Below are 14,773 nucleotides of genomic sequence, written 5' to 3'. Positions count from 1 at the left end.
TTGGTGTGTCTCTTTACTGTTTCTAGACTTTGAAGGGTGGTGATGGGATGCCTGGAGGCACTGCAGCCATCTTGTGATCATGAGGAAGTAGCCAACATGCTGAAGACAGTAGGGCAGAAAGTCAGAAACAACCTCTGTTCACGGGGACACATGCCACCAGATTAATGGCCCCTAGAACGATTTTAACCTCTCCAGTCCTCAATGTGTGGGATAATAAACGTCCTTGTTTTGTGTTTTTTTTTTTAAGTTTGTGTATTTATTTTTGAGAGAGAGTTGGGGAGGGGGAGAGAGAGAGGGAGACACAGAATCCGAAGCAGGCGCTAGGCTCTGAGCTGTCAGCACAGAGCCCGATGTGGGGCTAGAACCCACGAACCGTGAGATCATGACCTGAGCCGGAGTCAGACGCTCAACCGACTGAGCCACCCAGGCACCCCAAATGTCTTTTAAAAAGAATTTTAAAATATTTATTTATTTTTGAGAGACAGAGAGAGAGCACAAGTGGGGGAGGGGCAGAGAGAGAGAGGGAGACACAGAATCCGAAGCAGCTCCGGGCTCCGAGCTGTCAGCACAGAGGTGGACACGGGGCTCGAACCCACGAACTGCAACATCATGACCTGAGCCGAAGTCAGATGCTCAACCCACTGAGCTCCCCAGGTGCTCCTCTTTCCAGCCATTTTTAAAGGGACCAAGAGGGGAGGGACCAGGTGCAGAGAGCTATTTCATGACATTTCGGCGCTGGAGAGAATTTCCTGCAGAGACCGGGTCCCTTCGCCACCGTTGCCCCAAGTACAAATCACGCCTCTAATGCCAGCACCAGCACTGAGGGGGAGGCAGATACACCCAGCTCTCAGTTCTCCATGGTGATGAGGGACGTGGATGGTTGGAAGCAGCAGATAATCCCGAACCTGCTTTGAGTCACCGGCTTCCGCCGCCCCCCCACCATCACTTTTGTGGTGCAGCTGACAGACCGCCACGTGGATGCCACGTGGGTGCATGTGTCTCTTCTCCCGTCTGGCGCGTCACTCGGCTAAGCTGCTTCAAAATGGCCAAGGCTGGGCCACCGGAGGAGAGGCGAGAGGCTAACCCGCCCCCCCCACCCCTGGCCAAGAATAGGGCCAGCCTGGCTGAGCTTGGCCTTGGAGTCGGGCTCCCGACACCCCTTGGGCTAGTCTGGCGTCGCCTCCCCCAGGACGGGCAGCTGGGGGTCCTGTGGGCGGAAGCAAGCGCCGCAGATGTCGCCCCCCCGCCCCCCAGGCCCCGTGGCCGAGGGCTCCTTTGCTCAGAGCGCCTTCCCGTGGAAAGCCGCGGGCCTGGCCCTTTCCCTCCCGAGCAACCGCAGGAACTGGGTGTGGCTGTGCTCCCCGCATTCAGCGCCTTCGTGCTCCTGATGCAGTAGTGGAGGGCTCCTTGCTGTCCCCCCTCCCTCTCCGCCAGCGGGACACCCTCACGGGAGAGGGATGCACCGAGCAGAGAAGGAAGGGGCGTTTGCCTGGGACCCGCCGCGTGCCCGCGTGGTGCTAAGTGCTTCCGGCCAGTTACACCACGAGGAGACCGGATCTTTCCGGTTCGAGCGGGTCCAGCCTTACCTAGGAGATACTGGCTGCTTGCTTGTCCCTGGCACTCTATTCTTCTGGAAAATTCCTGTCTTGGTATCCAAACACACAGATCGAGTCCCTGCAGTCCCAGACCTGGGGGTCAGGTGTCTCTGGATCCTTGTAGTGTTGTCCTTTCTCGACACTGGAAGGTCCATCGGCCAAGATCCGTGGGTCTGACAGCACGTGGGACCCTAAAAGTTCTTTGTTGGGCAAGGGGAGGGGGATGGCGCTTTCCCTGCCTTCGTTAGGAGGTGGAGCAATGCCCCAGTGACGGGCCAGACGCGGGATCTGCGGGGCTGCCCCTCCTGGCTGGTTCAGAAGCTTCTCTAATGGGGGCGGAAACCAGAAGTCAGTACAAAGCCACTGGCCTTACACTCCGGGCTCACGTTTGCCTGTGCTGGAGGCTTAATCGCCAGGTTTGCAGGACGAAAAAGAACTTGCACCAAGAAAAGAGGGTTAGTGGCTCACCAGGCCTCCCAGAAGCCCCCGCGACCACGGCCACAAGGAACGTGGGAGCCGCCTCTTGTCACAAAATCACAGGCTCAGACGCAAGGAGGAGGCGGGCTTTCCTGCATTGCATCCCCCCCATTAGGGTCCTGTTGGGGGTGGGGCACAGACCCCCCACCCCCATTAGGGTCCTGGTGGGTCCGGGGCACATACCCCCCACCCCCGTTAGGGCCCTGCTGCGTCTGGGGCACATACCCCCCACCCCCGTTAGGGTCCTGGTGCGTCTGGGGCACATACCCCCCACCCCCGTTAGGGTCCTGGTGGGTCCGGGGCACATATTCTCTCTGAGGTCTGCGGCCTCACCCTGGTGCCATTCTGACCTGGGACTTCCAAGTGCCCAAAGGAAAATGGCCGAGATGAGAGTGCTGGGTCTTTGGGGAGGACACGGGCCTCACGGGGTCCCAGCTGCTCGGTGGAACAGGGGGACAAGAAGTGACTCACAGAGGCAGCTGCACAACACCGGGCTCTTGGCAGGTGCTCCCCGGTGCTGGCCGGGTCTGACTGTGAGCCACAGTCCAGGTCCGGTGACGGAGCGACGGAGGGGTGCCCCCGGTGGGCCGCACACCCTGCCTCCCCATCCAGTGACGGGCAGCCTGGAAATCTGGAGTCGAAATGTTCTCTCCTCCCCTGACCCTCCCGCATCTCCTGGGCTTGTGAGCAGGAAGACAAGGTTCCCCAGGTAGAGGTCGTGGCCAGGTCCGAAGGCCCCTCGGTCTCGAGACGTGCCCTCCAGGCTGCTGCTTACCGGCACCTTCTACCACCGAGGGCTCCCTACAGCCCGGCATCCATTGCTCCGTCGGAAACGCTTGCCGTAGGCTGCGCCGTGGCCCCGGGAAGTCCGCGTGGGGCTGTGCCTCTGCCCAAAGCAGGTTCCTCTGCTGCAGTCAACACCAGGCCGCAGGGCTGCGCATCCTCCTGCCCAGGACGGCAGACCCTCCACTCCCTGGCCCCAACGTTTGCGACAGGACTGTCCTTGAGTGGCCGAGTGGCCTCGTGGTCCAGGATGGGCGGTGATTTGTGGCTTTCCTGAGCTGGGATGGGAGTTCGCTTGTTGTAAAATCAGCATTGGACTGAGTCACCGCTCGTGAGTGAGCCTAGCTGGCTGCCCTACGCCTACTCTGTGGGGACTCTGTGGCCCTGTGTTCAAGGTTACTTCTGGAATTTCCACAGAGTCCGGACGTGGAAGAGCTTTCTGGTTTGCTGCCTGTATCTTACGGCAGAAATAAAACACGAGAGAGATGAACGTGGGGACTTGGCAAAACCTTTGATCCCTCCCTCCCTCCCTCCCTGTCTCTGCACATGTACACAGATGCACACACGTGTCCGAGGGCTCTCACGTGTGCGTGTGTTTGCCTGTGTCTGGGTCTTTCTGTCTCCAGGGCCTTCCAGGCTGGACACGGGCTTCCCCCAGCTGCTCCTACTCTTACTCCAGGGTCAGTGCCGCGGGAAAGAGGCGCGTGGGGGCGGTCAGGGCAAGGCAAAGCTACTCTGCCCCCCTCATGGCCACACCCGAGTGGGGTGGGCACAGCCTACGAGGCCACCCCACCATCGTGCATGTGTTCAGCGGGTGTAGTGTAGACCCGGTGTGCTGTCCCAGAGGCCCTCCCATTAAAGGCCCGTTGTGGCCACTGGGGCCCTGGAGGGTGAGGCCAGCTGTGCCCTGCCCGCTAGCATGTGGCCTTTGGTTGAAAGCAGAGAAAGGAAGCTCGACGTTGGACCCTCTGTCCAGGTGGGCCTGAGGTCTCTGGGCAGGTGGAGGCTTGTGGTCTTGGTGACCTGGTGACCCGCAGGTGGGCAGCTGTGGGACATGGACAGGGGCGAGGGTGTCGGACTTCATGGTGCAGAGCTCAGTGGTGGGGAACAAGGTCTGGTCTCGTGGTAGGGACAAGAATAACAGTGACACTGTCCTCATCTCTTGGACCGAGGTTCAAGAAGGTATTATGCTCTGGTCCTCAAGGCAGAGACAGCATTATCGGTGGAGGGGCGCATGCTGTGTCCTCAGGCGGGGGAGCAGAGTGGCCACGAGTCCAGCTCAGAAGACCTCCGTGGTTGTCCTTACATAAGGGCCAGGGGCCGTCAAGGTCTCTCCTGCAGACAAGGCCCACGCCCGCTGCCCTCCCCGCCACGGCCCATTGCCACCCACCACCGCCCCGCATGCCCGCCACCCACACCGTCTTTCCCCGCTGCCCCCTCAGGCACACTGCCCACCGTCCGCGCCCCTGCCCTTCCCCGCCCCTGTCCACGCCCCTGTCCACGCCCCGTCCACGCCCCCGCCCCGCCCACTCCGTCGCGCCGTCCACGCCCCGTCCACCCCGCCCACCATCCGCGCACTCCATTGCGGGGCCTCTGCACCCCCCTCCCTGCACCTGCCCCAGGGATGCTGTCCGAGTGATTGATGTCCGTTTCGATGGGAGCCTGTCAAGACACCACTGCCTTTCCAATTCTGGCTAAGCCGACTGCGGTTTGTCAGTCTCCCTGCACGGGTCCAGCTTGTTGCTTCCAATTTCGTGCAGTTTCCATCTCGCCTCCCAGCTTCCCCTCAGCCCATCTGATCCTGCTCCCCCTGCGGCGCTTCCGCGAGGCCTCCCGCTGCTGCAGGCTTGGCGGTCGGGCGGCGGCTTGGGGACTCCAGCAGGGAGGGCGGCTGCGGATTGTCACTGAGGAGGGACAGTGTCCATAGCAACCCTCCAGCTGCCACTGTACCAGGAGGGAAGGGGGCAAAGCAGGGAAGTGAGCCAGATGCCTGCCCTTCTGCATTATTCATATCAAAGTGCTGGGCACCGAGGCCGGGCTGCAGCCAGGGGCCTGGGCTTGGAGGGCACGGGGCAGGGGTGGGGAGCTGGTGGGGAGTGGTGGGGAGGGGCGCGGGCGGGGGAGGGTGGAGCTGGCAGGGAGGGCAGAGCTGGCGGGGAGGGGTGGGAAGGGGCGCAGGAAGGGAGGGGGGAACCGGGGGGAGGGGTGCGGGGGGGGGGAGGGGGGAGCTGGTAGAGGGTGGAGGGGGAGGAGGAGCTGGGGGGGAGGGGGGAGAAGGGGCGCGGGGGGGGGGGGAGCTGGCGGGGAGGGGTGAGGAGGGGGGAGCCAGTGGGAAGGGGTGGGGAGAGGTGCGGGGCGGGGGGGGGGGAAGGGGGGAGTTGGCGGGGAGGGCAGAGCTGGCGGGGAGGGGTGGGGAGAGGTGCAGGGGGGCAGGGGGGAGTTGGCGGGAGGGCAGAGCTGGCGGGGAAGGGTGGGAAGAGGTGCAGGGGGGGAGGGGGGAGTTGGCGGGGAGGGCAGAGCTGGCGGGGAGGGGGGAGCCAGTGGGGAGGGGTGGGGAGAGGTGCGGCGGGGGTGGGGTGGGGTGGGCGGAGGGGGGAGCCGGCAGGTAGGGCCAGGGTGGCGTGCCAGGGCCGTGCAGCAATCAATCGAGCGAGGAGAGGCCCCTTGAGGGGACCCTGGCTCTGTCCCTTGTCCTCACCTCACTTGTGGGCCTAGGCGACCTCCCATCTCGGAGAGGGAGGCCATCCGTGCTGAGAGGGCGGGGCCTGGAGGCCGCTCGTGGCCCCTCCGCCCTCTCCTCCTGCATCACCGAGGGTGGCAGCAGGGGTAATTCTTCCCCGATGGGGGGAAAAGTCAAGGAACCTGCCAGGAGGAGCTACCTCTGCGAAATGTTCACGAGGGTGCATCCTGGCCCCAGACGCACCCCTGGGCCTCCACGGAAGGAGGCAGGTGGTTGGCGGGCGGAGGGGGGGCGTTCTGCCTGGGATCTCCCCGCGCGCCTCCCGGGAGCAGGGAGTGCAGAGCTGTGCGCATCTGCCACCAGCAGAGGGTGCCACACTCCCCACAAACCGGGGCAGGCCGCGTGAGCGGAGTGGGGGGGGCAGGTTGGTGAGCACCAGCCCGCTGGGCCTCAGTCCCGGGGCCGGAGCTGGGCCGCGAACCCCCGGGCCCTCCCTGCTTTAGTTGCCACCGGCCAGCTGGGGTCTGGGGAGGGGCCGACAGCAACAGCTGGCGTCCAGGGCTCAGGCCTCAGGTGCCCGCCGGGCCCCTGGGAGAGGTGGATCTCGCGGTCCCCTAACTCAGGAGGGTGGTCCAGCGAGGGCAGCGGCGACGGGCTCACTGCCTCCCTCGGCACCGGGGGCCTTGGCCCTCCCGGGGGCAGCTCGGGTGCCTGTTCTGGGCTTGTGACACTGCTGGAGGTGCTAGCTTCCTCTGAGCCCTTGGGACTGGGGCCAGGAGCATGCTCTGTGCCAGGCACTGTGGTAGGCACTGGGGAGGCCCCAGGGAACGAAGCAGACAGAAACCCTGCCCCCAGGAAGCTGAATCTCTGCAGGGGCAAGGGTGCCCTCACCCATGCTACTACAGCGTGGGGCCGGAGCGGACACACCCCTGTGACCCCGGACGGGCCCTGTCAGTCCTGGGCAGACAGGCTCTGGGGACGAGGCTGAGAGCTGTGCCCTGGCCAAGCAGGGATCTGCAGGGGCCTTCCCTCGGCCACAGCACGGTGACAAAGTGCTCTCTCTCCCCAGTTCTCATGCCCTCTCTCCAGACACGGTGTCCGCACCTTTGCTCTGAGCCTTGACCCCTCAAGTAAATAGACACGGCATCCGGACTGACTCATCTGGCCGGACGCGCCAGTTTTCCCCCCAAAGCTGCCGCAGAGGCATTTAACCGTGTCTGATGTTCACAAGCAGTTGCGCAGGGAGGCACGGACAGGCCGGGTCTGTGCGCTCAGAGCGGGGCACCTGCTGGTGTGCCGCGGGCGGGACCGTGGTGGCTCTGAGCCGGACGGGCCGAGCCCCCGTTCCCTGCGGCTCCACACCATCCTCAGGCCTCGCCCGGACCCGCAGGAGCCCCGTCAGCCCCACAGACCCCCACCTTCCCGCTCCTTTTGTCCGACGCAGGTTCACGGAGAAGATGGAGCAGGAGGCCCGTTTTCTCGGCGGCGGTGGCTGCATGCAGGGGTGGCCGGCGAGTGGGCAGACCTTCTGGCTTGGAGCGGGCATCTTGCCTCCCGAGAACAAGAGCGAGCCAGCCACCTTCTCGGAACCGGAGCTCCGTTTCCTTGTCTGCAGAATGGGACGCTAATCTTACCCCACTGGCTTGTCGAAAACACCGGAGCAGGAGCCCGGCTCCAAGTAAATGCCCCAGGGCGTGGCTCCCTGCGCCGGGTGTCCCCATCAGAGCGACCCGGGTGAGGTTTCAGTTTTTCTCCGGCAAAGCAGGAGGCTGGAGGGGACAGTGTGGTGCTGAGGGGCCAGCACCCACGGGTGGCCGGGAGCTGCTGGTGGGGGGTGCCATGGCCTTGCCTTACCCGTTCTCTGTTGAGGCCTGGAAAAGGCTGGGTGGGTTTTAGTTGTGAGCCCCCCGCCCAGGCATCTGGTCATTCGGGGACCCGGGAGAACTTTGCTCACCGGTCAGTGCCTCCTATGGCCAGTGGCAGGTAAGGGGCAAGCAACGTATCCGGGGCCAAAGTGCCCTGAACTCCCGTGTCTGCAGACCCGCTCACTCCCTGCTTCCGTGCAGGTCTGAGTGCATGTGGGGAGGGGGGCTTGGGGGAGGTGCAGGGTTGTGTGTGTGCCTTACAACGTACACCATAAGCTCCTGTCACCAAGGGGCTTGTGGTGTGAATTACACACAGGGAAAAGACATGCACAGAGACAGCTACGGCACAAGGCGTGAGGTGAAGGCGTCCCCAGAAAGACACAAGCAAGGTGCTAAGGGAATTCAGGAGGGGATGGTGTCACGCTGGGGGAAGGGGCAGAGGAGGGGAGGTCTGGGACGGCTTTGCGTGCTCGCCTTAAATTCCAGTAGGACCGGATACGGAGTGGGGTGGGGGTGGCATTCCCGGCGGCACGAGTGGGAAAGAGCGGGAGTCCAGGGTCAGAGGGGTCCAGGTCCAAATCCCCGACTAACTGGTGACCCAAGCGAGTCACTTAAACCTTCCTAACTATTAGTTTACAGAGGGACGGCATAAAGGATGGGCACTAGAGCCTTCCTGACCTGCCTTTCGGGGCTGCTGGGAGGTGGGATGGAGTAGTTCATGTGCGAGTGCTGTTCGGACCCTGGAGTTGCTTTTATTATTAAAATAATAAGGCTTCTAGATAAGAACATGGTAATGGCCGCACCTGGATGGGCTAGTAAGCTGTTTGGTCCGATGCCCCAACCGTCCAGGGTCTGAGGGAGGGTGTGGTTGACTTTCTGATACTGTCTCTCCTTGGAAGGTTAAGGATATCCCTTAAATGCCAAGCCTTGTTATTTTATTTCTCTCTCTCTCTCAGAGAGACAGAGGGAGAGAGAATGCCAAGCAGGCTCCACACTCAGGGTAGAGCCTGACTCGGGGCTCAATCACAAACTGAGATCATGACCTGAGCCAAAATCTAGTCAGATGCTCAACCAACTGAGCCACCCAAGCACTCTTCATAGGATTTTCTTTCTTTTTTTTTTTTTTTTAATTTTTTTTTCAACGTTTTTTATTTATTTTTGGGACAGAGAGAGACAGAGCATGAACGGGGGAGGGTCAGAGAGAGGGAGACACAGAATCGGAAACAGGCTCCAGGCTCCGAGCCATCAGCCCAGAGCCTGACGCGGGGCTCGAACTCACGGACCGCGAGATCGTGACCTGGCTGAAGTCGGACGCTTAACCGACTGCGCCACCCAGGCGCCCCATCCTCATAGGATTTTCTAAAAACTATTATTTATCCTATATCTAAATTCCATCCATCTATCCCATCCATCCACCCACCCTCCATCCACCCATCCCTCATCCATCCATCCATCCATCCATCCAATAAACCTTTATTGAGTAGATCCTTGCTTAGCTCTGGGGATACAGAGAAAAATGAGGCGCCTTCTCTGTGCTCATTGAGTTTGCAGTCTAGTGGGAAAGACAGCCATATAAGCCACAAATCATCACTTTCCTTACCCCCGTTTTCAGACAGTTCTACCTTTGGCAGCAACAGTTTCCACAGAGCACGGATTATGGGACTTCAAGGTCAGTGATCTTAGGTATCATCTCTTCTATGTCATTCATTTCACCGACGGGGAAATCGTGGTGGTTATTTGTTGTGGAAAATGCTACAACGTCCTCTTGTTTGCTTCTGAATGACCTCTCCTGGATTTTAATTTCAGTTCAGTTCACCTTTATGAAACATCTACTATGGGCAAGATGTGCAGATACAGTGATGGACAAGACACCATTTCTATCCTCAAGAAGGTCACAGTCAAGGGGGAAAAGGACACACAAACAGGTAACAGCCACACTGCTTGATAAAGACGGGGGTAGAGCACAGGGCGTGAAAGTATAGAAGAAGGGCCCCTGATCTGGATTTGGGGAGCTCAGGGGAGGCTTTCTAGAAGGAAGACCTGTGAGTCATCTCTTGAAGGGCAAAGAGAAACCTGTTAGATGAAGAGGACAGAAGGGCATGCCAGGCAGAAGGAAGCATGGCTTGTTGGAGGACCCGGAAGCGGGTGTTATTGGGGCTTAAGGAGGGAGGTGGTGGGGCGCGAGCGGAGAGGAGGTGGGGCGAGGGGCAGCGTGGTGTGGGGCTGGTGGCCAAAGGCCGTCTCTTCCTTCCCGGGCTTGATGAGCGCAACCTCACTCGCTTCCCCCGAGCCCAGGAGCCCCACCGCACCCTCTGGCCTTCGTCCCTGAACAGGTGCCCCTCTATCTATTGTCCCTTGCTTTATTGAGCTTTGCAGGTACTCCATGTTTTTACTTTGCAAATGGAAGGTTTGTGGCCACCCTGGGTCGAGCAAGTCTATCGGTGTCATTTTTGTGACAGCATTTGCGCCCTCTGTGTCTCTGTGTCCTATTTTGGTAATTTTTGCAACATTTCAAACTTCTTCATTATTATATTTGTTATGGTGATCCGTCATCAGCGAGTACGACTTGTTGAAAGTTCGGATGATGGTTAGCAGTTTTTAGCGATAAAGCCTTTTTCAAAAAGATTTCAAGTAATCTCTATACCCAGCATGGGGCTTGAACTCACAACCCCGAGATCGAGAGTCAATGCCCCCTGACGGACTCAGCCAGGTGCCCCGCGATAAGGTATTTTTAAATTAAGGTACATACGTTGGTTTTTGTAGATAATGCTATTGCATACTTAGTAAACTATAGCATAGTGTAAACATAACTTTTTAAAAATAAAGTTTATTTATTTTTGATAGAGAGAGAGATGGAGAGAGCGAGCGTGCAGGACAGAGCATCCCAAGCAGGCTCCGTGCTGACAGCACAGAGCCTGACGTGGAGCCCGGACTCACAAACTTGGAGATCATGACCTGAGCTGAAATGGAGAGTCGGACGCCTAACCGACTGAGCCCCCCGGGCGCCCCGAGTGAACAGAACTTTTGTGTGCAGGGGGAAACCGGAAAATTCATTGGCTTGCTTTCTTGCGATATTTACTTTCCTGCAGGGGGCTGGGACCGAGCCCGAGGTGTCTCTGAGGCACCTGGAGAGGCCGATTCGCCTGAAGGAAGAGCCCATCGTGTGGCTCAAGCGCCACCACCCACCCCCACGAAGCCTCAGTGTGCTACCTCCGCCTTCAATGAGCCGTCCTGTCTCCACCACACTTGGGATCTCGGTCGCGGCTCCTTTTCATCCATGAAAGTATAGCCTCTGTGGTGAGACCATAAGCTCCTGAGGGCTGCCTGTGATTACGTTTAGTTTAATAAATACCAAGAAGACCGAGCCCTACTGATGTGGATTTCGGGACACGTGGAAAGTGCTGGGGCTTTGGGGTTGGATTTGATTCTGGCCACGCCACTAGGTCCCCGTTAGTAACTGCGGGCAAATTTTAACACCCGCCTGCTGCCTCAGTTTCCTCCTCTGTAAAATGGCTGATGGCTCCAAGTCACCGGTTGTTCTGAGGACCTGGGTGTAGCTGGGGGCTGGGGGACGGGCTGGGGCTTCCCAGCAGGGGGGCTTCGGCCCGCAGCAGTGGAGGGCAGGCGAGGCGGCGGGCCAGGGTGGGGGAGCTGATGCCATCCGGGCCGGGCTGAGCAGCTCCCAGTGTGGTCCGGTGGGCTGGCCCGCGAATACCCGCTCGCATCTGTCCCTCCCCCCAACCCCGAGAGGCGGGGACCCTACTTTTATCTTGTTTTTTCGGGGGGGAAGCTGAACATCAGAAGGTAGTTAGCTGCCTGTGGTCGCGTGGCCACCGTGCGGCAGAGGGGACTCCAGCCTGGGCTCTCGGCCACGAAAGCCCGGGCTCTGCGCTCTCCCCACTCCCACAGGGCGGCCGCGAGGAGGAGCCGATTCCGTGGCTCCGCTGTCCAGCTCCAGCCATTTCCAGAAGAGTCTGCAGTGGACCTTCGGCTCTGGCACAGTTTGGTCCCCCCACGCTGTCCGTGACAGCAGGACATAGTGTAACAGTCCTTGTCCGGATCCAGAGGGCACAGCCGGGAGACTCGGAGGCGGGAGGCTGGCCCAGAAGGGTCAGCTGAAGCGGGAGGCAGGTCACGGTGCCGGAGGGGGCACAGAAATGCCCAGGAGCCTGGCCCTGAACAATGATTCTCACAGCCCAGATGCTGTGTCTGGCACTGAGAACCGATGCTAACGGCACGTTGGGCTACTAACAACTAATTTATTAGGAAATCATTAAGCCTAACAGGTGCTTTGTCTGGGGATGGGGGTGGGGGGAGAAGAGCAAGAAGACAGAGGGGAAAGGGAGGGAGGGCAGGGCATGCGGAGGGCGGGTGGGCTCTGGAGGGCCTGCACGGCCACGGGCAAGCACGGGAGACGCCAGGCTCGGGTCTGACCCGGGCGCTATGACTGGTGCCGGCGGGGTGGGGGTGCAGGGGGAACGACCACGTCGCTGGTGAGAACAACCACCATCGGGATTATTGTGTGCAGCCGTACTCGGGTTTCTGGGGTTGTGGCTTAGATTACAAGTAATATTTAGCTCTTAATCGCAGCCAACAGGGATTGCAGAGGTGAGGCTGGCACGCAGAGGGCTCTCTGGCCCGTTTGTTGGGAGCTCTGTCCACTTGCAGCTCGGCATTCAAGAGAGCTGCTTTAGAAACCCACTGTGTGTGTGTGCATGTGTGTGCGCGTGCACACGTGTGTGCACACGAGCATGCTTGTGGGCCAGTGCTCGCTCACCTAGGTACACACATGTGTGCACATACCAGGGTGTATGGCTCTCCTGCCCTTCCCCTTCCTGGACAGAAAAATCATTTCTCCCTCTGAAACCCCGGCTGTGCCTGGGGATCCCGTCACCTCCCCTTCCTCACTGATCCCTAAATCAGCTGCGGTTAGAAGGGGAAATGAATTCTGCTCTGCTCCCATCTCTTTGGAACTCCCTTTGCACACAGTGGGAGCTTAATAAATACTTGATGATGGCTCTGAACCTGGGAAGCGGGCAGCTGTTCCCAGCTCTGACTCTCAGGGCCCCACAGGGCAGATCAGGTGGGGGAGTGGCCACGGCGGGGGGGGGGGGTGGGGGGGGTGGGGATGGGGGGGGGTTTCAGTCTTCCTGCCAGACGCTGTGGTGACGCCGCAGCGCCCGGGAGCTGGTCTGTTTCACACGCCCTGCTGTGGGAAGGCCGGTTTTCCTGCAAGCCTTCTCTGGTTCCTTCCCAGCACGCGGGCCACTTCATGGAGGACCCGCTTTGCCCTGAGCAGCACAGGGGAAAGGCCTCCGGGCGGACGGGATAGCAGCTGTGGGTCCCGCTGACCTGGGTTCAAATCCCAGCACCCTCCACCGGCCCGGTGACATCTGGCAATTTACTTACCTGTGCTTGTGTGATCTGTTCTTCAGTTTTCATCTGTAAAAGGAGAATGATGACATCATTTGCATAGGGTTGAAGTGGGGGGTGGAAGTAACAAAGCGGCGCCTGCACGCTTACTGCCGGCGTTCAGTAGGTGAGCTTACCCACCTGGGGTCGGGAGACTGGGGGGCCCGTCTGCTCTGTGACCCCTGGAGCTGTAGCTCAACGTCTCGGAGCATCAGGCTGTGAACTGGGGACACCAGGCCCACGTCCCCGGGCGTCTGGGGTCGACCTGCGGTAGACCCTGGCCGGTAACGACCGGCGGCCTGCCCGCCCCACCCCCGCGTCAGGGTGCGCAGCCCCCTCCTTGCGAGGCCCCGCTCCTCCTCCCCAGCGCGCCGCGCGCGCGCACGTCCCCGTCGCCTCGCGGGCTTGTGCCACACCTGTCGCAGCCGAGAGGGCCGGCCCGGGGTTGGGGGGTGGGGGTGGGGGTGGGAGGGGCGGCGGAAACTACAGCTCCCAGCCCTCGCCGCGCGGCCCGGGCCGGGGGTGGGGGGTGGGGGGTGGGGGGTGGGGTGGGGGCGGCGGGCCCCTCCCCCGGGGAGGAGCCCGCGCGGGGGCGGAGTCAGGAGGCGGCGGCGCCCCGAGCCGAGCCAATGAGCCCCGCTGCCACCAAGTGGGCTGGGCCTGCAGCGGAGCGCTGGCCGCGGGAGGGGAGAGCAGAGCTGTTGAGCCCGCGAGGAGCGAGGCTGAGCCTGGCCGTGCGCGCTCCCAGAGGGCCGCCTCCTGAGACGGAGTTCCTTCCCCGCTTCTTCTTGCCCCAGGCCCCTCCTGCCCAGGGCCATGCACCCCTGAGTGGCGGCGTCTGGACCCCGGGCAGCCCCAGAGAACCGGAGCCGGAGAACGAAGACGGGGCCAGGACACCTGCTGGGGGCTTGGATGCCCGGCTGCCTCTGAGGACATCTTTGGAGCGAGGGTGGCTTTGGGGTGGGGGGTTGTGCCGCAGGGAATCCAGCCAGGCCCCAAGATGGACACTTCTGGGCACTTCCATGACTCGGGGGTGGGGGACCTGGATGAAGACCCCAAGGGTCCCTGCCCGTCGTCCGGGGATGAGCAGCCGCCGCCGCCGCCGCCGCCGCCGCCCCCAGCAGCCCCCCAGCAGCCCCCGGGACCCCTGCTGCAGCCTCCGCAGCAGCCCCAGCAGCAGCCAGCGCGTCCCCTGTCTCTGCTCGCCCAGGTCCAGAGCCAGCCCGTCCAGCCCGGCCTGCCGCACTCCTCACCCACGACGCTCAGGGGCCCCCCTTCGGCCAACTCCACCGCTGCCCTCCGCCCCTCCTCCAGGCAAGGCAGCCAGTTCAATCTCAATGACCACTTGCTCGGCCACTCTCCAAGCTCCACAGCCACAAGTGGGCCCGCTGGCGGCGGCCGGCACCGGCAGGCCAGCCCCCTGGCGCACCGGCGGGACAGCAACCCCTTCACGGAGATCGCCATGAGCTCCTGCAAGTACAGCGGGGGGGTCATGAAGCCCCTGAGCCGGCTGAGCGCCTCCCGGAGGAACCTCATCGAGGCCGAGCCCGAAGGCCAGCCCCTCCAGCTCTTCAGCCCCAGCAACCCCCCCGAGATCATCATCTCCTCCCGGGAGGACAACCATACCCACCAGACCCTGCTCCACCCCCCCAACGCCACCCACAACCACCAGCACGCCGGCCCCGGCCCCGGCCCCGGCCCGGCCACCTCCGCCGGCAGCGCCACCTTCCCCAAAGCCAACAAACGGAAAAACCAAAACATTGGCTATAAGCTGGGACACAGGAGGGCCCTGTTCGAAAAGAGGAAGCGTCTCAGTGACTATGCTCTGATTTTTGGGATGTTTGGAATTGTTGTCATGGTGATAGAGACCGAGCTCTCTTGGGGTTTGTACTCAAAGGTAGGGCTGCAGTTTCTCTTTATACCTTGAACAAAAGGAATATGTAGGTAGCAACAGAGAGAGA

The 14,773-nt window shown here is 61.4% G+C and overlaps 1 protein-coding gene and 1 long non-coding RNA gene across 2 annotated transcripts in view; both read left to right on the top strand.

Moving 5' to 3' along the window:
• The first annotated feature begins 8,103 nt into the window (after positions 1–8,103).
• LOC109256236 (uncharacterized) lies at positions 8,104–10,875 on the top strand. The gene is made up of 4 exons (XR_002075562.2): positions 8,104–8,190; positions 9,013–9,069; positions 9,207–9,325; positions 9,461–10,875. It is a non-coding gene; the product is annotated as an uncharacterized LOC109256236 (long non-coding RNA).
• Positions 10,876–12,857: 1,982 nt separating this feature from the next.
• KCNN3 (potassium calcium-activated channel subfamily N member 3) overlaps positions 12,858–14,773 on the top strand; it is a 115,407-nt gene continuing 113,491 nt past the window's right edge. The window contains exons 1-2 of the mRNA XM_053908732.1: positions 12,858–12,939; positions 13,610–14,709. Of these exons, the coding sequence (XP_053764707.1) occupies positions 13,813–14,709 (897 nt within the window). The 5' untranslated portion in view covers positions 12,858–12,939; positions 13,610–13,812. The remainder of the gene's footprint in view (positions 12,940–13,609; positions 14,710–14,773) is intronic.

This window comes from Panthera pardus, unplaced genomic scaffold (genome assembly GCF_024362965.1).
Source record: "Panthera pardus isolate Hobbes unplaced genomic scaffold, ASM2436296v1 HiC_scaffold_21, whole genome shotgun sequence".
NCBI classification, from domain to species: Eukaryota; Metazoa; Chordata; class Mammalia; order Carnivora; family Felidae; genus Panthera; species Panthera pardus.
Note: the sequence above shows the minus strand (reverse complement) of the source record. Positions and strands in the feature narration are given on the sequence as shown.